Consider the following 22,956-nt stretch of genomic DNA (forward strand, 5'->3'; position numbering starts at 1 on the left):
TTAACGTGATGTTCACATAATGAGCATTTATTGTCTGACCTCTGAGTGACAGGCATAATGCGTAGAGGACTAGGAGAGCCTTTTTCATGGATGACATTTGACTCGTCACTTCAGGAAAAGCACAGGTGAGAACAATAAAAGGCCATCATTAGTGATATTATTATTAACACCTGTGCTTTTCCAACAATGATAAGTCAGAATGTGCCAGCGTCACCAATTTGCATGTTCAATACAAATACATGCATATGAATACCACTAGTGATATACAAGCTTTTTACGCCATAGAGTGCACTTTACTTAGAAAAATGTTTTATTATAATAAGTTTTCAATGTATCAGAACAATGAACAAGTGTAGCGTCAAACATATTAATTCACATGCGTGAAGAAGACTCACAAGTTATCAAAAATAGCTGAAAAAAGCTTTACAAAGATATGAATTTTGACACTGAGGGGATGCTTGGTACATTAATTAAATACAAAATACATTTCTCTAAATGCACGTGAACCACACAATCAAATATATGACAAACAGCACATTCAGAGCCTTAGAAACAAAATCCAGCTCAAAAGCGACAATTACTTTTTTCGCTGCAGTAACACTATTCCAGGATCCAGATCTTAAGGATTACTTGTGTTCAATGTTTTTACAAATAGTGTGAAGATTCAGTGGAATTTCATCAGATGTACCAGAATTCACTACCTCTGCATTTAATAGAAAGATTATTCAAAGCTATGTGACCATTAATATATCAAAGCCCTATAAATAAATCCTCCGGTGCTGATTCCTTCACTTCGTCCTCCGTCACGCTGGAAACTTTGATGTATTGCAGGCCAAATACAGTTTGTTGAGGTAGGAGACGTCCTCTCATGTCACCTGTCTGAATGAGTGTGGAAGATTAGAAATAACCTCATTGTGGTCTTGGTGCATTATTCCCTCCGTCCATCTCTTCTGTCTCGTCCATGGTGACCAACACACCTACATACTGTGCTCTTTTTACAGACGTGACGACGTGTTTTGGGAACTCTGACGCCGACTGCACAGTCGTACCCGGTCTGAGGAAGTGCAGACTCTTGCATAATCATGTGCTTGAAAGTAGGAATTCTTCATACACATAAATAAAGAATCCAAGTATATGAAAATATACTATACTGTTTTTACAAAATAAAAACAAAATCATCGGTGAGCCTTAAGATACAGTTAAGTCCTCCTCCACTTCGTCCTCCTCCTTCACACTGTGCCTGCTGTCACCACAATCCATGGATACACCCATTTCTTTTTGCAGGGACTCAAGGCTGGCGTGGCTGACATAGTACCGGACGTTCTGGGTTGGCAGAAGCTTCTGGAGCTCCTCCAGTTTACGGTAGGCCTGGAGAAGAAAGATGGAAAATATGATTTGACATTTAGATCTCTCTCTGACGAAATGCAGATATTTGTCATTTCGATTACATCAAAAAAAAGAAGAAAGAAAACAATTAAAGTCACCACTTGGAAGTTGCCTTGCTGACAGTGGTGCTCCACCAGAAAACCAAATGCATCCCCCATCCTGACAGCAGGGTCCAACTCCGGCTCCTCCAGCAAGGATTCACATATCCGCACAGCCTCACCAGGATCCTCCGGGTACAACCTGCAGACAAAAGCTCACAGTCAGTAAAACAACAATACCCACAAGAAAAGGAACAAGTTGCTCTTGAAGATACGAAAGCGAACAGATATGAGTTATATTCTCACCGGCGAGCGTGGACAAACTTCTTGATCAGCGTTAATCTGTGCTGCAGGTCAGCGAGCCTTACTTCCTGTTGTCCAGTGGAAGTGTCCTTTGCTTTGGAGAGGCACTTGAACGCCTCAGTCAAAGCATCCAGAGCCTTTTCATAGTTCTGGTAATCATCAATCTCCACCTTAACAATGGCAAACATTGTTATTTGAAAAAAAATGTATTTTGTCTGGATTATTCTCTATCGAAGTTGCAACTATTATAAATTACATATCACCAGAATTAGAATTTCCAAGTTAAAACGTAATAATTAATTTTCTTGAGGTAAGATTTATCTACTGAACAGATGTTATTTAAGACCACAGATTTCTTCCAAAATGCTTACAGTCAAATTACAACAAAACCCATAAGTACCAATAATAGACATCATGAAATGGCAGAATATGTTCCATAAAGTAATGCTTACCTGTGCACAGGCTTCATAGAAGCCAGCCAGCAGGTCTGGTGCCCGGCCTTTAGTGTAGAAACCAATGATTGTCTTCAAGATCTCTGGATTTTTGCGCCAGTCCAGAGACTGCAGGTAGTTGGCGGCCATGATGAAAAGCTCCTTCTGACGACAAACACCGGCGAAGAAAACTATTTTCTCGGTGTCGCCAGACTTGAGGAGTGCCCTCATGGCCTGTTTAAAAAATGAAATACATTCAACATTCAGGTTTAACATCGCATATTAACTTGCATGTGCATGTATTTGGGTATTTGCTGATGCCACATGACATCATGACCAGATGGAGTTTGTGCTCTCACACAGATACCTGTAAGATGTTCTCAGCTTGCAGATAATATATATAGTGTTTACGACACACACCACAGTATTACCTTCAGCTTGTTGCCCGCCTGTGTGTATTTCTTGGTGGCCAGGTGGTAATTGCCCTGACGCATGCAGCAGTCCGCGATCCTCTCCAGCAGCTCCTTTCGGGCATCTTCAGACAAGTCTTTCGAATCAGTTACAATCATTCTCTCTGCCAGCTCCTCTGTGATGGTCAAGCTCTGGGTCACACACAACTCCAGGGCCTCATGGTACTTTGGTTCATGTACATACACAAATGAAAGAGTGATACATATAAGTATGCGCTTAAGAACTGAAAAGAATGGGTGATGATGTGCCACAAGCAGTTACCTTCTTGGCTGCTACCAGTAACTCCACTGCCTTTTCATACTGGGAATGAGTGATGAAGAAGTCGGAGCAGCGTGCCAGGAGGGCTGGGTCCGAGTACTCGTTCAGATCCTCAGCGATCGATTGAAGAGCAGAGAACTGCTGAGTGGCGAAGGCCAACTCCAAAGCTTTGGAAACGTAACCAGCCTGCAGCGGAGAAATCAGCGGAAAATAACAGCTTTAATAAATAGTCAACCCTGTATTTTTATCCATCACCATTTTTCAGTTGAAATATATGTCACGGTACTGCCCCCTTGTGGAAGTATCTAAAATGGCCCAACTTGAGTCATTCAGAAAAAGCAGGCGTTTGTGAGGGACCTTGTGATAGAGGGCGACAGCTCGGTCCATGTGGGTGCCTTTCTCCTCGTAGTAGCAGGCGGCCTCCATCATGTCCTCTGCGTTACTGAGCAGAGCCAGGTTCATCAGCTGGTCATCCAGACCAGACTCCTGTTAGGACACGATATATCCACATGTCAACAACCGACGAGAGAAAGACTAAAGCGCAGCAACAACAATGAATGAACAAACAGAGAATTCTCACTCAGAACGGGCAGAGGAGTGCTTTACCTTACAAAGTCGTATGGCGTTGTTGTAGGCCTGGGCTCGTGTGTAGAAGTGGACAGCCTGTTTGATATCATCATGGCCCTCATAGTGTCTAGCCAAGTGGTATGACGCTGCCCTGTCGCCTGTGTCATTGGCTATCTCAGATGCCTGGTATAGCAAATAAATACATTCTCACATGTATGGACTGTATGAGTATTATTATGAACACAGCGCCTATTTTATATCATATAATGAGCTTTGCAACACCCAACATGAGTAAAATGTCATTCTTTCCAACAAAATATGATCAATGTTGACACCGGCAATACAAACTGTGTCACCTTCTGAATGCTCCCCATGTAGCAGTGGACTCGAACCAGAGAGAGGTAATCTTGAGCAGATTCATAGAAACGCAGCGCTGAATCCATGTCTGACTGGCTCTCCAGGTACTGGGCCCACCACTTATAGATGTTTCTAGATAGATAAGATGATGATGATAAAATATAACTTAGTGCCTGAGTATTGTGTGAAAATGCAATATGCTCTTCAGGTGATAAAGTATTTACCGCCAAGAGAAGCTCTGGACTTACTTGTCTTTCTTTTTGTGCACGTAGATCTCAAGAGATGTTGTGTCATCCTGGAGCATTCTGGGCACTTCGACCCTGTGTGTGTCGGATTTCTCATAACTGTAACAACAAGGCTTGCAATCAGACTTTGTAATACTTACCTACTCAAAGTAAAAACTACTTTATCCTTGACATCAAACAGCAACACATGTGCTGTCTTACTATGAGAGGGCCAGGGTCTTGTCGCCCATGGACTCCAGGTATTTGGCATAATTGTAATAGGTGGTGCGCAGATGGATGCGATCGTGGTTCTCTGCTGTTTCCAAAGCTTGCTGCCATTGGCCAGACGCCTGGTAGAAATAGTTCAGCAGGTCATGGCGTTGACAGCACTTGTACAACTTTTCTGCATCTTCCTATTGGAGGACAGGAAAAGATGATGGAAAGATAAATGGCTTTGGTTCGGAAAGTCCCGCGGTCTTTGTGTGGTGCACTGCTTGCACCTAAAAAGAGGACATAATATTTGGAGCCAAGGGTGTGGCATTATGTTAGACTACAGCTTTAGGGATTTTTATAAAAAGAAAAAATATCTTTTGGATGGATTTTATAATCTTGAGTGAGCAGGATGACCTTTCTATTTTTATTATATATGTATCTATTGCATTGTCTATCTTATCCCTTCTTTTTCTGTTTTTGAATGTATGTTATACAGAACAGAAAAAGTGTCTGAATAAGAGAAAGAGTAGTACAACACTAAACATTTCATGTCTTTATATGACATGAATGCATTATGGCCAAACAAAGAAGAATAAAGAAAATCTGCATGTCTTTGGGGTACTTTGGGCAGAGAAAATGGGCACGAGTCAATCCATTAGCCTGATTGTGACACATGTCTCACTAGTTATTTACACTCGACTTGAACATCTTACCAGCATGCCGAGCTGAATGGCCAACATGGCCACTTGGGCTTCTGGCTCCGGCTCAACCTCCGCCTCCTTCAGTGCTTTTGCTGCCCTGGCATTTCCCATATTCCCAAGGCACACGCGTGCCACATCCAGCTGGCGGGTTTTCACACACATCCGTGCCATGTTTTCCCAAACCGCTTTACTACAGAGGAAAGAGAAATGGCTTGTTGGCAAGGGTCATGTGTTCTCACTGTATTGGTAATATTCAAGTGTGAAAACAGGTCATATACAGGTATTTATGGTGACAAAGCTGTCCATAATATCTCACTGGTCACTGGACCTCTACTACTGTAGTAGTATCTCAACATATATAAGAATCACAAGAAATGTCCATAAAAGATCAAACAGTGCTATAAGCATAGATAAACAAGAATATGTGCAGGACTTCAACACAAAGCGAGAGGCGTGCTTTTCTACCTCTCTCTTTCCTTTTTTTTTCCCAATTTGTCTTGCTGACGTAAATCAGCCCCTCTGCCCTCTTTTGCTTTTTCTTCTATTCCAGATTCCAAAGCCATCTGGTCTCTATTTGCGTCCACCTCCCTCCTCCTCGCTTTAGCTGATACAGATGTGGGCTGTTTATTAAAGTGAGGCAACAGGAAATACCCCAAATCTTTAGGGGCCCTGCTGTAAGCGGGGGAACGAAGGGAACGGAGGGTAACTGTTGGACAAAATCTTTCTCTATATGGTCACAGAAAAGCAACTCTGAAAATCAAATGTGAGATACTTGGACTACTAGAGCTCGCTGCACACAGAGCGGCGAGATCTAGAGAGACAGAAAAGGAAAGACAAGAGAAGGAACAGGTCCACATTTGGCCCCTCTTCCCATCCTCTTTCCCTCTCAGGAAACACATCCTGTTGCTGGCTGACCGCGCCGGCCAATATGTTTGTTGCACACGAGAGAGAGGACTTTAGCGAACGCCCCCTGGGCTCCAGACAAAAGAATACACAACAGTGACGTCTAAGAGGGGGTCTTTTGGACATTCTCTCACACAAACACACCGATACACACACACACACATACACACACACACACACACACACACACACACACACATTTAAAGTGATCATGAAGGAGGGAACTGACAGTTTAAAGCTCGCTACAGTTGCGAAGTGATGTCTTGGATTATGACGAACAGAAACTCCCCCACATTTCAACTCTGACCTAAAGGATTTGCAGAAAATTAGAGAGCGAGGGAAAGACAGAAAGAAGCAGAAGGAGGTGGGTCAAAGGACTTCTGGTTCCAGTGAGGCAGTGTGGCATTTTTCTAGTTGAGAGACAGTCTCGGGTCAGTCCCAGTAAAGCCACTGGCGAGTCAGGTCCGAGCAACACTGTTAGAATAGATCCTTTTTTTGCATTTGTACTCTTCCGAAGGCATTGGGAAGTGCTGAAGGAAAACAATCGACTGCCTACACAGAGAATCCAGCTGCACAAACAGAAGTCAGACCAGCGCAATAAGCAACGCACTGTAGAAGGAAAAGGAGACCATAACGTACAAAGGGGAAAAAAAGACAGAACATCAAGTAAGGAGCCAGATCTAAGAGTCGAGCTGCAGCCAGCCAGAGCCAGTGGAATGGACCACGGTGCCAGTTGGATTAATCCCGGCGTGCCCGCAGTACTGTCTGAGGAGGAGGGCTGAGGATCTGCTGCAACAACAACCAAGTCCTGAATGAGGATGAATGGAGATGTTCTTTAGCTAAGCCTCAAGACAACACTCTTGCCAATTCCACCTCCGTGTGAGCTGGGACAACACTCGCTAACAGCTGGAGGAGGTGGAGGAGGAGGAGGTGGTGGTGGTGGTGGTGGCGGAGGAGGTGGAGAGGAGCCAGGGGGCCCCGAGCACTGCTGGTGCTACTGCCCCAGAGGAGAGGCGAGGAAGCGGGCAGGACACTGCCGAGGATCAGGAGTCGTTGGTGGAACACGAGGGAGGGGGAGAAGTGGCGGCCGTCCGGCGCCGCATGGCCGTGCAGAGGTTCGTGGCGGCAGCGGTGGCGGTAGCCCTGCTGTCCCTGGTCCTTAATAATGTTGCAGCCTTCACCCCCAGCTGGGTCCTGCAGGCTTTGGAGGACGGACGCAAGAGGAGTGTGGGACTATGGAGGATGTGTCCCACGAGTGGGGAAAGAGGCCGCGATGAGCTCCAGGCCGGGAGAAGAGGGCAGGGGACACAGAGGCAGTGCGAAGGCCTGGGATGGGGCTTTGATTATGCCGGCTACCAAGAATCCCGCAGCACGGTCAAACGTAAGTTTTTAATTAAAGTGCAATATAACAAGAACTGCTTTCTCAAACAATAAAGACATTAGCTAAGTGTAAAGTGTCCCATCTCTTTCTCATCAGACGTGTTAATTCATTAATTGGTATAGCCTATATGTAGCAGTTCTTCTGCAGTTCTTCAGTAACTCTGTGACCCGTGTCAGGTCGTAGTTGTCATTTTTGTTCTTTTACAGATGAAAGAAACTGCAGAAGAATTTGACTGTGAATCGGTAAAGAAATAGATTACATTTTCAGGAGCTTTTGATTGGCCAGAGATGATGAACGTTAGGTCAAAAACCCCAAACCAAATTACCCAACTCACTGGATGGAAAAGAACAAAAAGAAAACAACCCCAGCACTTTGCTTTCGCTCCTTGGCAGTCTGATGTATGAGTGTAAACACTGGCACATGGCAGCCAGCCAAACATTTATAGTATGAAATTCATTTGAAAGCCAATTGCATCTTTTTGATGGGCATAAATGAGCATTAACTCTATCTGGAAGAGCTTCCAGGCAGAGCCAGTGTTGAGCTGCATTACTAAATTAAGCTCCTTTGAGAAATTTCCATTCAAGAAACAGTTTGGGAAACACTGAAGGTCCAGTGTCCAAATTGAATGATGGCAATGTCCCTTATGTTACAGACACATACTGTATTAAAGCATAAAGATCAAGACAAGGTTTAGACCTAACCTAACTTTATCATGCAGATGATAATGACACCGCTTTTTTCTGGTCCCTCAAGTGCAATTTGACATGATGCGGGCATGTAACCTGATGGCTACCGTGGCCTTGACTGCCGGTCAGCTGATCTTCCTTCTTGGCCTGATGGAGCTGCCCTTCATCACACAGGAGACCCAGTGGTGGGAGGAGGCCATTGCTGCACTCTTCCAGCTAGCCAGTGAGTACCAGCGTGTCGACAACTTGTCTGTTTGCATCAGCAGGGAAACAAGTCTCAGAAAAGCACGTCTGATGTCAGTTCTAAGTACTCTCCTGTCTAATAAACTATGCACATAACATCACAAAGAAAGAGAAAATCCAGATGCTGCAGGGCAAGGTTCACTTGCTTTCTGGTAGAGTGCCAAAGAGAGGGGACAAAAGCACAGGGGGAGACTGGCTGACTGTCCAACACTAGAGATCAGCCTCTCGGGCCAAATACTCATTGTTAAAACTTTCAGACAAAAGCACCTCTTGCTTTGAGTTTACTCTGTACAAAATAAACCTGGATTTTTGGGAAATGGCTGCTAGACAATATGTTTACTCCAGATAAGTCCAAATCCAAGGTGAAAGTAGATAATACGGGTAAAAAGTGACAACAGCTAGAATGAAGTATAAATTAACTAAAACTCACCAGACAAACAAAGGGAGACAATAGATAGGGGGAAACTAGGAAACCGAAAAACAGAAAGGGGGGTATCCTCAGGATTAATTAGTATGGGAAATAACTTCAATGCAAGCCTGCCAACAAACCCCCTCCTCCACACCCAGCACCCATCCATCCAACCCACTGTGCCACATCAATATCTTGCCCGTACCAGAGCCATTGGTGAGGAAGTGTGTTGTGTGCAGCGTTCGCTCAGCCCATTGGTATCTTTATGGCAGAGCGGCATGAGCGGGGTCTGGGTCTAAATTTAGTCCCAGTCCCAGAGTCCATGGGCTAGAGCTGCGCTGAGCCAGGGAGCGACTGTCGGGCGCCAGGATATCCCTGCTCAGGACGAGGAAATGTCTGTGACTACCTGTTATGCAAACCCCAGAGCTGAAGGAGGAAAACGAGGGGAGGGGGCATGGACGGGAAAGACAGTTTCAACAGGGACTGTGTGTTTGTGTGTGTCTGGCAGGAGGGATTGTGTGCATGCAGGTCTGTGTGTGTGGTGCGATTGTGTGTTTATAGTGTGTTTTGGTAGAGAAATGTCCTGTGGCACACACGACAGCGGGGTGGGAATGGCCTCTGTCTAGATAAGCTGGCCTGGCTTTTATGTCTGTGTTTACAAAATGTCCTCAAGCAGCGGCAAATAAAGAATCTCCTCTTTATCGTGAGCGTGTTTGGCTCTCGTGAAGCAGGGATGAGGGCTTTTATCTGAAGACCTTGGCAAGAGGATTGAGACCCACCCTATTACACTGTTTTCCAATATTGGACAAGACCACCCGCCAAATCTCCAGGAGCAGTGATCTCACCAAAGCTTGATTAACAAAGACAATGCCAAAAGAAACATAACTCATAGTCACATTTTTAGCTGTTATGACCAATGATCACCTATGAGACTCTCTGCAAATGTTGGCGTGAGGAACAATTGTGACAAAGTACACACCTATTTCCCTGACATCTAAAAATAGTAATGCTCTCTGGAAAAACAGCATCTTCCGATTAAACTTTTACCGTATTTGGCCGACGAGGCTGCTGAGTCATAAGATGACATGCATCTTGGCAAATAGGATGCTTCAGACCAAAAACTGAATGTGCAGGATAAGAGTATAACGCAGAGTTAAACAGATGAAAATTACATCAGGCAATATGGGACAATTTGAGTCTTATGCCATTTTGTTCCGATGCTTGTCATTGTGGCTTCTCTGTATATTTAACTATGATATCATTTGGGAGTTTTAATCAAGTAAAAACCTACGCAGGACCAGACAAAACAATTTATACTTAAGGGCCTTACATTAGATTTTTTTCAGGACTTTCAATCATTTCAGTCCGTCTTCATCCGCAGATGCCACAGATTTGTGAAGACTGACTTACTAAAGTGAAGATGAATTTAGAAAAGGAATTTGAATATGGATCTGAAATGATTTGTGAATTATTCAATTAAGTCAATGGACAAAATAATAATGTAACTCCTTTGATAACCGATGAGGCTCCAGTCACAGTACTGGCTCTGAGGGGGAACCAAAGCGTTGGACAATTACATTTTACCCTGGTGAGTGCGCTTTTACGGGATCACAAAAGTCTTTGCAATTTATTCTTTAGACACCATGCATGACCGTACCAAATGTCATGGGGATCTATCCAGAAGTTATATTGGATAGATATTTAATTCCAGGCAAGTGGTGGACACAACCGACATCTCTACAGACAACACCAGCAAGGTTAATAACACAAAATCACACAGACGATGTTTTCTTTGTCTCTTGACTGCTTTTTTCTTTGTCTTATCATAAACTGAATATTTTGGGGGTTTTATAATGTTGTTGGGACAAAACAATATGACCTTAGGCTTTATGAAATAAAGAAGGAAAATATGTTACTATTTTAACGATGACTTGATTGATAGAGACAATAATTGTTAGCTTCATCAATAAGTAGTTAAGTTAGTTAGTTGAAAGAGAAGAAAGAAAATACAAAATAATGTCTTAAATATCAAAGTGAAGGTGCCTCATTTTACAAATGCAGACTTTTTTTTTTTTTTTTACTATTTCGTCAATTCAGTCATTAATACCGCATTCCTACTTTCGACCTCCCCCATGGAGTCAGTGAATGGGCGTCAGCTCTGAATGAATGGAGATATTTTTACCAATCACTCTCTTTCTAAGGAAAGGAATGTTTTCATTTTCAGACCTGCCAAAATTCTCAGCTATTGCAAGCAGACTGTGGAATAACAATATCCAGTCCCATTCAGTGATATATCAGCGGGTTTTGGCAGAGCCAGGCTGAAAGCCCATATTGTTCATTTCACTCTGGAATGTGTTTTCTGAATGGACAACGTGCTCTAACGTGTCAAAAGTCATGGCAGCAGGTCGTGTCCCACTGAGACGCAAATTATCATTTCTTTTGATTTTGAGGAATTGCAACTGTGAGGCTCATTTCAGATCTTGTTCAATCTGGAGACAAACCTTTCCCAGAAACGTGTGGCTCAAGAGTTTAATGATCATGAAGGAGTGATAAAGGTTTGAGCAAGACCTTCAGGCGGGCCAACAACTTTAATTAAGGAATAAGCCAAAGCATGGTTATCTGGATGGAACGCGAACCAGCGAAATGAATTTCCAAGACCTGGCCGTAAGATAAGACTCAGATCATGTCAAATGTGCACAAATGTATCAACCTCGAAGCTTAGGGCGTGGAGGGGAGGGAAGGAAGGAAGGATGGAAAGAGGAAGAAGGGAAAGGAAGTCTGAGAGATAAGTCTCTGCCAAAAAAAGAGGTTCACACAGCCCACCCGGGCTGGAACCTGGACAGGAGATCATTCATTTTCTTGGATAAGGAGCCAAACAGGTTGAACATGAACAGATTGAGCAAACAGTTGCATTCTTATGTGTACTTGCGGTGGTGACACGCAATATTACAGAGACGCAGTCATCCACATCCTCACTTAAAACAATGACCGACATCTCACTGTAGACGTAGAGAAAGAAATACAAATGATCTCCCCCCCCCCTTGGTGCCGCCGATTCTTCCAGGAAACTGACTGATTCATAACCTAAAGCACCAACATCCATATTTCCAATGATTATTTTTGGTGCCTGTATTAATTACAAAGTGGATAGGGCAGGTTTTCAGACATGTGTTATTGTTGAACTATTGGATCATGGCTCCAGACCATACTTGAATGTGGTAAATAAGGGATTGACTGAGGGATACTTGAACAGCATTGACTGTTGAGGGCTTTCATACACACTTCTAAAGAATGAGAAAAGGTGTGTGCATTGAATAACTTTCCACTTTCCACAGAGAATGCTGGATAACACAAAGTAAAGATCAAAGAAACAGCATGGAGTTAAAGGCTGTGGCTTTTTGCCTTCGCATGCAAACGGAAGTGTTTCCCTGCGTGACTCGCTGGGAATCAAAGAAATCAGGAGATAAAACATCTCAAAGGCTTTTCCGCACATATATATATATATATATATTCATGCTCTGATATTTTTAAACCATTGAGAACTTTGATCTCGAGATCTCAGAAGTTCTTCCTACAAGGAAACAGATTTCCAAATTCAAAGGCACCACACAGAGCTCCCGCTGAACTGTACAAGGCCACAGGACTGGAAGTCGACATTCGAGCATGTGGGGTTTCAAAAAGACACTTTGGGTTCACCATCCACACACACAATGTTTCTGAATGTTCCGTGTACATAGTCGAAGAAAAGAAAACATTCTTCTGAACACTTTCTCCTTGCTCTGCCTAGGAGTGCCAGGGGAACGTTTTCTTTTCTGTGGCCAAACATTCAATAAATACATCTAACTGGAACCTCACCTTTCAGATGTTGCTAAACGAGAACGGCGGTGCATTTTCATTGACTGAAGCCTTTTCTCTCGATGCTCCCGTACAGGTTTTGTGCTGGTGATTGGACTTGTGACCTTCTACAGGATCGGGCCCTACACACATCTGTCCTACTCCTGCTACTTGGACATAGCCGCTTGCCTGCTGGCCACGATGGCTGCGGCCATGCTCATCTGGAACATTTTGCACCGCCGCGATGACTGCCTTGCACCTCGAGTTATAATCATCAGCCGCTCACTGGCATCCCCTTTCCATCCACGCCTAGACAACGACTATGTGGAGTCGCCTTGTTGACCGCATAATCCAAGCAAACAAGACTGTGCTCTCAACTATTTCACAACCATAAACATTGATATCAGAATTATAATGCTTCTTAGGGCACACAAGTCAAATTGATGTAGAAATCAACCCTAACCTTCCACACATATTCAAAACTGTATGCTGATTTATGTATTCATGCTCGGGTGAGCTCATTTGTGGCGAAATATGAAATTTGGACTTAAATGTCTTAAATGAAACAACCTGCTCATTAAAGGATCAAGCTGGAACTTGACCCGTTTTCTCGTATGTGCACCTATTAAATGGCCTCCTGCAGAATTATGAAATTGGAAATTATGAACGCTGTTGAAAATGTAATACCAGAATACCTCATACTTGTTTTCATCCTTTTAAAGCGTATTGGAGTAATACATAATATTATTAATGATATGTGTTGCAAGTAAGTAAACGAACAAGATAAAAGCAGAAGAGCCTGTCAAACATTCATATATATCCAAATATTGAATTTGAAAACAGCCAATGAGAGGTGCTATTTTGATCAAATGAACAAGAACATACGTAAATGAGGGAATATTCTTACTCTCTCTGAATGCGTCATTATCCCATTCATATTTTTATGGCTAAAGAATGGAAGAAAACACAACTGAACTGCCAAATAATGTATGGAAGGAATTTGGATATTTTTAAAGCAGTATTTGTTAAATTGATGGTAACAAATGTTTTAGTGTGTGTTATACTGCATTTTGATATGACATACAGATTTAAAAATGCAATTGTCACGGTGCCTTCCATAGAAACCCCTGCTCGCTTTTGGTACATACTGTATACTAAAAATTAATATAATATGTTGATATAAAGGATAAAGTTATCATTTGTAGTATTATTGTGACATTATCATACTTCTGCAAAGAACTTCAGACTATCAGTGGTTCAAACATAGGGGCACAATACAATAATAGTACAACATATAAATTCAATACATTAATTGGTCAATATTAAAACAGTTGTAGCTGTTTTGGTGTCCAACAACACACCTGACAAATGGACAACACAGAACTTCATAAACTTCACTATTTTTAATGACATACAGTATAATGTATAACTGTTTAACTTTCAGCAACATAATTGTATCATTGGCATGTTTGATGCTTTAGCTTTAGACCATAAATTACAGATGTATTCAGCAGCTAGTGTTATCTATGTATCTATGTATATATATTTATATATAGATATATACTGTATATGCTCAAAGACGACCGTGAGATGTGATTTAAAGGTCAAGAATGAACCTCCCTCAAGATTTGTTCGGAATCCATATGAACTAAACTGTCATATTATCATATTATAGCACAGTATAGTACACTATAGTATAGTAAAAGACAAAGTGCTGCACATACCGTATATTGCTGTAGGCGTAGTGCGTTACCACTATTGAACAATAACACTCCAAACACACTTGTATCTCTTATCAAAACGAGAATCATTGTAAAATCAATTTAATTGAAGTTTGAAAAACTGACTCAAACCTGTCGGCTGAAAGATGATAAAAACGCTCCTGCTCTGATAAATAAAGATAAACATAGATATCTATGTTTTTTTACAATTCCAGTTCTAATGTTTGTTCATGGAACGGAAATTACTTCTCCGAAAAATGAATGGTTTGAAGCAGTGAGTTGTATTTCCTATGACAAATGACAGAAACTAAGAGCATGAGGGTCACATGTACCTCAGCCAATTATGACGATCTATCATCTATCAGTCTCCGCTTCACTCCTGAACACTTCCTTGGGTGTTTTTGTTCCTGATGGAAAGGGGGAGTTTTGGCAAAAGGACAGTAAGAGGCTTGAATTCATGTCGCAGATAACCCTGTAGCATATCCCCTGAAGTCAAGGACAGCATGAATGAGAGGAAGTAGCCCAGTCTGGACTGAAAAAAGACATTCCAACCTATCTGACATGCTGTTTTGGGAGGCAGAAGGAATTTCATGCTGAGAGTATGCGTTTTGGTTGAAGTGAATTATTACTTTGATATTTTTTCTACTTGATTCACAACATCCATGGTTGAGGCCGAGTAAAGCCTGTATTAGAGGAAATAAGCCTGGATTCTGAGCCAGTCTCTGACCCAAGTATGAGAGTCTTTGTCAATTCAGAAATCTGCACCTTCAAAACAAGTCCCAGAAGGTACAGGTTTAGGCTGCAGGAAATGCATATTCCTGTGGATGGAGATGTGCGGGAATCGAGCACAATGCTGACCTTTTTTTTTTAAGAAGCAGCAGTAAAAATAGCCATCAATGAGGAACTTAGTAAAGCTGTCATCATGCCTATTAAACTCTCTGGAATATCCGGCCAGTGTGATAAGCTATTTTCCCATTTGTTTGTTTTTATGTTATTTCCTCATTTGTGTCATATTTGTATGTGCCAGAGCAACACTACAGCAGAATTCAGACAGAGTGCCCTGAATCACGTATTCTGCGAAAGATAAAATCAAATCTGTTCTGAAATCACATACGTTTCCCCAGCACACACAGGAACAGACACGCACATCCTTTTAGTGACCTGATTCAATGTTTGCAAGAATGGAAAGGGCACTCCTTTTGGACCAAGCTGGCAAGGGGTGTGGGTGTGTGTGTGTGTGTGTGTGTGTGTGTGCGTGTGTGTGTGTGTGTGTGTGTGTGTGTGTGTGTGTGTGTGTGTGTGTGTGTGTGTGTGTGTGTGTGTGTGTGTGTGCGTAGGTCAGTGTGTTTAGAAAAGTACATCCCCTCTGAACACACCCGCACAGTAACAGAAACAGTCGCATAGCCTATATACACATTTCAAGAGTTCCTTCCCGAAGCACAGACACAGAAAAAAGTCCTTAATCATGTCCTGTGTTTAAAATATAATTTCATGTTCTTACATAATCAAATAAAGGTTATTCTCTGGTGGATGTGATTTGATTGTAGCATTACAATATGATACACTACCAGGTGTAGTTAAATGTGGAATTATGCATACAGTATTTAAAACCTGACAAGTGCCGGCTTTGTTTGTATAACATAGGGATAAGACAACGCTTTAAGGAAAATAACTAAATAGACAACTTTGATCTATACTTAAAGAGAGTATGTCAAAATGAAGGTTACAAAACTATTGTGGTGGTTTTTTCTCCATGTTGACTTCTACAGTCAAAGGTGTTGAATGACATGAGGGGTTTGGAAAAGCCAGAGGCAACAATGCCACATTCTCAATGTAAGTCCAAAGCAATTTGTTTTTTTAGCAAACTATTGCAGCGCATTCTGAGTTAAGAGTCAAGGTTATAGCAACAATGCTATTCCTGTGGCCTTTGAACTAAAGCCCCTGTGGAAATGGCTGCTGGGAAAAGGTATTACAGCGATCGTACCAGGGCATGCCGTCCTGCACGTCTCCTCTCTTTGAGCTGACACTGATGCCTTACCTCTTGATGAGCTTGATAGACTTGAAGGCTTCGTCCATATTGCCGATGGTCAGGTAAAAGCTGAAGTTGAGCATGGCGTCGCGAGTTGCTTTCTCACAGTTCTCCAGGCCCACAAAGTCTCTGAGAGCTCGCCTGGACACCATGTGGGGGATCTGGGCAGCAGGACCGCTTGATGGCTGGGTCTGCTGTGGAGGTGCTGATGTCGGGGCGGAAATCTCTGCTGGATCGCTCTCACCAGGCTGAGAAAGGGTACACACCAGGTGGAAAAACATGGTGTTAAGATCGGGTAAACATGCAGTTCACAGCCAGTAAATAAATGTAGCACATTAAGAAGTATCATGATTATTAGTAAGACAACTTTCAATGGGAAAAACATTGGTTTTGGAAATAGATAAGAAGCCAACAAAACAACAACAAAGCATCACAGAACAAATCTATTCTTTAAGACATGGTGGATGGGAACTGGACGCAGCATAATGACATCTAGATTGTTCAGGGATGCACTTGTGCTGCTGATCTTGGAGATGCAGCACAAAGCATACACAACCACAGTGGATGGGAGTCGAGAATACGTAAGCTTTCTGAACACACTGTAAGGGACAGACACTTACTTCTGGTCGAAAGACCACCCCCCTCCGAAATAATAGCTTGGGGTGTGTAAGACCAAACACACAGTGTGAGTTTCAGTTAAGAGGGAGTGATGGTGCAAACAAAAACACGAGGACCACGTTGAAGAATACTGAAGATTTGAAATGACAACTTTCCAGATGTTGCATGAGAACCCAATCCAATGAAGAGACAACACACAACAAGTGTTTTCATTCCTCACCTTGCAGCTGAAATAATAGTAGGGCACATCCAGAGCGAGGAGCGCCTGCAGGCCTGAAGGTTTAGGGTAGCAGTCCTGTAGGAGGAGCCCATGCTCTTGCGTACAGAAGAGTGTCACTACCGACACGTCAGTCTGAGCAGAAGGAAGGTAAGATACTGTCAAACAACTTTAAATCGAGTCCTAGTCAAAACTACAGTGTGTGCCAGGCTTTGAATATAGAGCTGCACAAGACTATCTCAATGTTAAAGAGCAGTCGTTACCGTATCCAATAAATTAATTGATGAGGATTCAGAACTGATCGGCACGGTCTCACAAACAAAAAGACGAGGTTCACTCTCATCCCAGAAGTGAGACACAGGGCAGCGACCACCAAGCTCTGTCCCCTGAAACTGCTGCCTGGAACACAGATCAGTCATGTATAGTGTCAGACAACCAGGAGGAGGAAACTCTACACGGGAAGAACCCAAATACAGTCAAAAGCAACATGAGCTACCTTTCACTTTCCTCTGGCTGTGAGATACCGCTGGACGGTCTGCCAACGAAGAAGTCAAAGTGTGTCACAGTGTCCATCTCAACGTCATAAAAGTACACTTTGTGATCCGGTCGCCCATTAACCTAAGAGGAAGAGTTAGAGAAATATTCACATGAAACGGTCACATTTTAGGATCCTGAAATATTCAATAAAAGTAGCTCTAAAAGCACATATAAAAGGAAAAGGTGACTGTTGCATGTTGGCCATTTACCTGAGAGATTAGGATGCTGACTTGGCTGCCGTTGGCATTACACTTGACAGACTTCAGGGCTCCCAGATTAGCAATCTGTTCAGCCAGGTTCTTAGTACTGCAGTGAGCTTTGGCATCTCTAGAAAGACAGACAGTAAGAATGGCATTGTTGGACAAAAAATCCTAAAAGTAGTCAATGAATAGAAAAGTACAATACATGAAAGTTAACTGGCTTTATGAACGGAAGTGATACCAATATCCTTATTAACATTATATACCTTCGAGAGAGGTCAAATACTCTGATGTGTGCTGTGTCTGTGCCGATCACCAGGTAAGACTGACACACACTAAGTAGTACCGGATTGCCCTCTGCTTTGGAAAAGGTCAGCAGTTGCTTCACAGTGCCCTAAAGAAGAAAGGAAAAAAATATGATTCAACATTTAAAATAAATTCACATTCAGCAATTCACAACTACACAAAGTTTACATTCATAAAATGTATGTTCAAGCATTTGTTCCGTCTCTGTGTTTTGTGAATACAGGATAGTAGTTGTTAGGGTGGGGCAACAGACCTGTGGCGTACGAATCTGAACCCTGTTCGGTTCCACCGTGTAGAGGTTCTCACCATGTACAGCTACGACATGAGAGTCGCAAGGAAACGATCCTGGGAAACCGGCAAGAGCGGCGGTGGAAAAAGAAAGTTTAAAAAAATGAAGGAGAAAAGCATAATTTTTCTAAATCAGGGCAGAAGGTGTCAAGTACACAGGAATCAGTGCAGTCTCTAAAAAAAATCCCATCTTTAACTCAGTCTGGTACCTGTATTGCGAAGAGCTGTCCCTGAGAGCTCATACACAGTGACCTGCTTGCCACTCCACACTGTCACTGAATCCTGTTGGTACGACAACACACATCCAGTTAAAATTATTTCTATTTCAATTTTTACCTTTGGACAGGCGATCATTGTCTTTTCTTAAAGGTCCTATGTGTTGCATCGAGCGGTGACATTACAGATTGTGAAACTACGGTGGCCAATGCAAAAACTTGAAAGGCCTTAACTGGAGCCAGTGGTTGGTTTATTCGTTCTAGGCTAATGTAAAAATATGGCAGTGCAACATAGCCGAGTATGTGAAGATTACCCGCTCCATATATATATGTATATATATATGTATATATATATATATATATATATATATATATATATATATATATATATATATATATATATATGTATATATATATATATATATATATATATATATATATATATATATATATATATATATATATATATATATATATATATATATATATATATATATATATGTATATATATATATATATATATATATATATATATATATATATATATATATGTATATATATATATATATGTATATATATATATATATATATATATATATATATATATATATATATATATATATATGGCTTGTTATTTTCAGGTAATATTGCACTAAAGAAAACATACTTGTAATAAACAATTATATTCCATTTCTGTCAATAGATCTCCAGAAATGCTACACACTGGAATCTTCAGCTACAGAGACTTACCTTAGTAACATAAACTCCTTTGATATGCATGTCGGACTGCAGAGCAAGGTGCACTCCTGTGGTGAACAGAGTGACATTGAGCTGGGTTGGGGTGAGCTGCACTGCTGCCACCTGCTGGCTGAAATGAGCTGACATCACATGCTCACACAGAATCCGCACAGTGTTTGAATTGTTGGCCGCCAGCAGATTCAGGCTCGAGCCCCACTGAAAAGGAAGGTCTGAGTGAACTTTTGCAGCGGAATAATATATATATATATATATATATATATATATATATATATATATATATATATATATATATATATATATATATATATATATATATATATATATATTGTCAATAATGACATTTTATCTTTATGTCACGTCATTTCAAATAATGTATTTGTATGTGCAGATAGCACATTTAGTAAAACAGACATTACCTGTAGCTGAATGACATTTCCTTCTATTTCTGTGGGTGTCTGTAGCTTCCACTGGGCCTTGGTGTCACCTCTGCTGCCGCCTGCCTGCACCACCATCTTCCACATTGCTATGCGGCCGTGGCTGGTACCAGCTGTCAACATTTCTGAGGTGGCCAAAGACATAATACAGAAACAATTACTTTTTTAATAATTGTAATGTGTATTGAAGTAATTAATGGGATTGATTAAGTGTTATCTGTCAACTCAAGTTGTGTGATGACGTAATGGTATATGTTACCTTTTGCTGCACAATATGCAACACAGTTGATAATTTCTCCTCTCTCAAATCCCAGAGTCTCGTTGAGGGACAAAACATAGTTGTCGTCTCCGTCCAGGTCCCATAACCTAAAAATAGAAATTCAAGTTCAAAATTGGAATGTAAAGTATGTGTGCACAAACAGTGTGTACACTGACCTGATGACCTGTTCCCCTGTTGCTGTGATAAGGAGGCCGTTCTTTGTCCAGACAATGTCTACATTCTGCCCAGTCTTGCTGCTCAACTTCACCTATCATGAAAAAAACATGTTCACAAAAGAAACTAACCGGAAGGAACACATTTTTCATCTATGATGATTTTTGTATACCTTCATAAATTCCTGGGCTCCTCCCTCTGGTCCAAGAGTGTACTGTGACAACATCAGGGTCTCTGTGACCACAGCAAGTACGTCTCTTTTCTCAAGATAGAGCAGTTTCTTGATTGCGCCCTCCACACTGAGCAGTGCGCTGGTCTTACAATGCTCATCCACACTGTGGACCTTACCTATATACAAGGTACACAGGGTTAAAGATGTAGAAAGTAAGATTGTCTCAAAGCATTATTGTATTTTCCAGTAATCCAATGGGATTTTAGTTCAATACCAATACTTTGTTATGCATTTTAGCAATTTAAGTTTATTGAAAAACTGCAAAAGTGTGTGTGGCGATCTTTTTATTGAATGTTAATGCATCAAATTAGCTTAATATGTCTTAGCTGGAGCACAGTGCTTAAAACAAGTAACCAGCATGATAACACATACTCTCAAGATATTATGAACTGTCTCATAGAAAGATAATTGGTCATAATCATTGATCCGTAATAGATATTGTAGAAGTCATGAGCCACACAAGGTGGCTTTGAGGAAACAAACAACCAACAAAAACAAACTCTCACCATCTGCAGTGCTGACGTAGAATGCAAGTCCCTCCTGTGGGCCCATCTTGAGAGGTGCTCCCTTCCAGCTGAACATGTCCAGAGCACTCTCATCTCCACTAACTGATGCCCGGGCTAGCATTGCCACATCACTGTAACACAAGTTAGGCTCTACTATCAGCATGCGGCATTCAGTTCAAGAAGGCCTAGTGATATCACAATGTTATCAATATTATTTCACTGGCAAAAAGAATAACTAACTCTGAGCATTGCATCCTGTTTACTTACTCTCCAGGCGAGGCCGGTCTGAAGATGCAGCAAGTTAGAGGTTTTTTGTACTCATGCTTCACAAGATGGTTTCCGTGAAGTCTCCCTCTCGCATCTACCTTCCAGACTGCCAGCACTCCAGTCTGTCATTAAATAATTACACCATATTTATGTCATTCTACATTTGGCACTATGTGTTAATTATGCCATTGGTAATTCAACCCTAGTCACAGTATTCTCAGAGAAATGCACATTTATGATGTTTGTGTCTGTGTACAGTCACTGCAATACACTCACCTGATCGCCAGTTACTAATCGGCTGCCAGAGCTACTCCACTCCAGCAGTGTGATGCAGGCCACATGTATGCTAGGAAGGACAGTTTGATCTCCGGAGGGGTGTGTCAGTAGCACTACCTGTCCATTCTCCCAGCCGAGTGCCAACACAGGCTTTATGGGATGCCAGCGAAGCACTGTGGGCAGGTGAGGTTGTTCTAAATGGCAGCTATTGACATACTCTCCCTGCATACGGAGAGGGATAAAGTATAAAGTATACAGACTTAGTCAGGTGTGCTGTAATTCAGAATATTCAGACAGTAAATATTCGAGGATATAACAGAGTGTTTTTTCTTTCTGTGTCAGTGATCATCAGGAAAGCCCAGTGTTTACCTGCTGCAGGTAGAGGTCTACATTGCCTCCAGTGGAGGGGCTGCTTGAGGCCACAGCCAGTACAGGAAGAGCTGAGTGCCAGGTCAACTGAGAGGGCACATTGCTGCTTTCAGGGGCCTCGATACGGTGGTCAAAATACACCGCCATGTCCCCACTGCTCCTCTCTGAATAAGAAAGAAAAAAACATGGGAATGGCGCCAGATGGACCTTCAAGATGGTTCGACAGGTTGTATTGTATTGGACTTCACAGCTGTTTGTATTTGTTGTACAGCATAATGCCCAGATACCTCACTGTCTAGCTATTTCGTGATTTTTAAAAAAAAGCTCTGTAACTTAATCACGAGTTTTAACTCGTGATTAAGTTACCGATGTGTTTTTTTCTTGAACGTAACCTTAAATAGCATCCATTGATTCCAAAAGATACATTTCACTGTGTATGTTACGTCAACGGTCACGTTAGTTGATTTAGCGAGCATTAAATCCCTAATGAGTACATACACAACCTACACTTCATTCACCAAAACAGATTACTTACAGATTACTATCAGCTACCCTTAACGTTAGTGCCATCATGCGACTCATGATTAAGATAGCTTTAGCTGCTAACAGGAGCTAAGCTAGGTAAGCTAGCCAAAGTTAGCATTAATTGCTAGTTCTCGCTGCAGTAGAAGTTCAACCCTCCGTTACAATATCTTAAGACCAACCTCAATGTCGCGTTCCTCAGGTTACTGTCAGTTTGGTTGTTTATATCTCGAAATAACTTCGACCATCGATCTTTACTTCTGCTGTTGTTGTGTAGCTTCCAGTGTGAGTGAAAAGCGTCTCCTCCAGTTGCCCCTGACAACCCCGACAGGAGGAGTAGTTCCGGAATACAACGAACAAACCCGAGTGACGTCAGTCTCAACAAAACCATCTCATCATCTGATCTCATCCCCAGTTTCTTGACAGCTCATTTAAATAAATAATAGGAAACTCACACTGTTTAATCTACAAGGATGTTCAAGTTAACTATTGACATTCAGAGAAGTAAGTGGGTGTATTCAAATTAAATTCTGCTGTTGTGATAAAGTTAAAGAAATATCCTTCACTATTTTAAATAAAAACTGACATTCATTCAGTTTCATCAAAAAAACTGATTACACGC

General features: G+C 41.7%; 2 protein-coding genes across 2 annotated transcripts; one reads left to right on the forward strand and one right to left on the reverse strand.

The window, feature by feature from the left end:
- Positions 1 to 362: 362 nt before the first annotated feature.
- ift140 (intraflagellar transport 140 homolog (Chlamydomonas)) lies at positions 363 to 22,652 on the reverse strand. The gene is made up of 30 exons (XM_068583921.1): positions 22,517 to 22,652; positions 21,813 to 21,976; positions 21,444 to 21,665; positions 21,168 to 21,289; positions 20,901 to 21,031; positions 20,335 to 20,510; positions 20,165 to 20,256; positions 19,989 to 20,095; positions 19,712 to 19,854; positions 19,287 to 19,490; positions 18,531 to 18,603; positions 18,287 to 18,378; positions 17,994 to 18,121; positions 17,737 to 17,854; positions 17,487 to 17,608; positions 17,254 to 17,389; positions 16,994 to 17,125; positions 16,165 to 16,403; positions 4,962 to 5,139; positions 4,258 to 4,448; positions 4,060 to 4,155; positions 3,811 to 3,943; positions 3,494 to 3,637; positions 3,245 to 3,373; positions 2,891 to 3,073; positions 2,590 to 2,793; positions 2,180 to 2,392; positions 1,731 to 1,897; positions 1,485 to 1,626; positions 363 to 1,368 (listed from the first exon to the last, which is right to left on the reverse strand). The coding sequence occupies exons 2-30, from the start codon at positions 21,957 to 21,959 to the stop codon at positions 1,189 to 1,191; spliced, it is 4,344 nt and encodes a 1,447-aa protein (XP_068440022.1). The 5' UTR covers positions 21,960 to 21,976; positions 22,517 to 22,652; the 3' UTR covers positions 363 to 1,188.
- tmem204 (transmembrane protein 204) lies at positions 6,824 to 14,196 on the forward strand. Its single transcript, XM_068583351.1, has 3 exons — positions 6,824 to 7,233; positions 7,987 to 8,142; positions 12,503 to 14,196. The coding sequence occupies exons 1-3, from the start codon at positions 6,954 to 6,956 to the stop codon at positions 12,745 to 12,747; spliced, it is 681 nt and encodes a 226-aa protein (XP_068439452.1). The 5' UTR covers positions 6,824 to 6,953; the 3' UTR covers positions 12,748 to 14,196.
- Positions 22,653 to 22,956: the final 304 nt, after the last annotated feature.

The sequence above is a fragment of the Clinocottus analis genome, unplaced genomic scaffold (genome assembly GCF_023055335.1).
Source record: "Clinocottus analis isolate CAN_PGR_092001 unplaced genomic scaffold, fCliAna1.0.p SCAF_19, whole genome shotgun sequence".
NCBI lineage: Eukaryota > Metazoa > Chordata > Actinopteri > Perciformes > Cottidae > Clinocottus > Clinocottus analis.

What these genes read in the sequence shown, in the direction of transcription:
- tmem204 (XM_068583351.1), top strand. Translation starts at nt 6,954, where the DNA reads ATGGCCGTGCAGAGGTTCGTGGCGGCAGCGGTGGCGGTAGCCCTGCTG. An exon ending in ATCCCGCAGCACGGTCAAAC is followed by an intron (nt 7,234 to 7,986) that starts GTAAGTTTTTAA and finishes TGGTCCCTCAAG; the next exon opens with TGCAATTTGACATGATGCGG. An exon ending in TGCACTCTTCCAGCTAGCCA is followed by an intron (nt 8,143 to 12,502) that starts GTGAGTACCAGC and finishes GCTCCCGTACAG; the next exon opens with GTTTTGTGCTGGTGATTGGA.
- ift140 (XM_068583921.1), bottom strand. Translation starts at nt 21,959, where the DNA reads ATGGCGGTGTATTTTGACCACCGTATCGAGGCCCCTGAAAGCAGCAAT. An exon ending in GAAATGTCATTCAGCTACAG is followed by an intron (nt 19,491 to 19,711) that starts GTAATGTCTGTT and finishes CTTCCTTTTCAG; the next exon opens with TGGGGCTCGAGCCTGAATCT. An exon ending in TCTATGAAGCCTGTGCACAG is followed by an intron (nt 1,898 to 2,179) that starts GTAAGCATTACT and finishes GCCATTGTTAAG; the next exon opens with GTGGAGATTGATGATTACCA.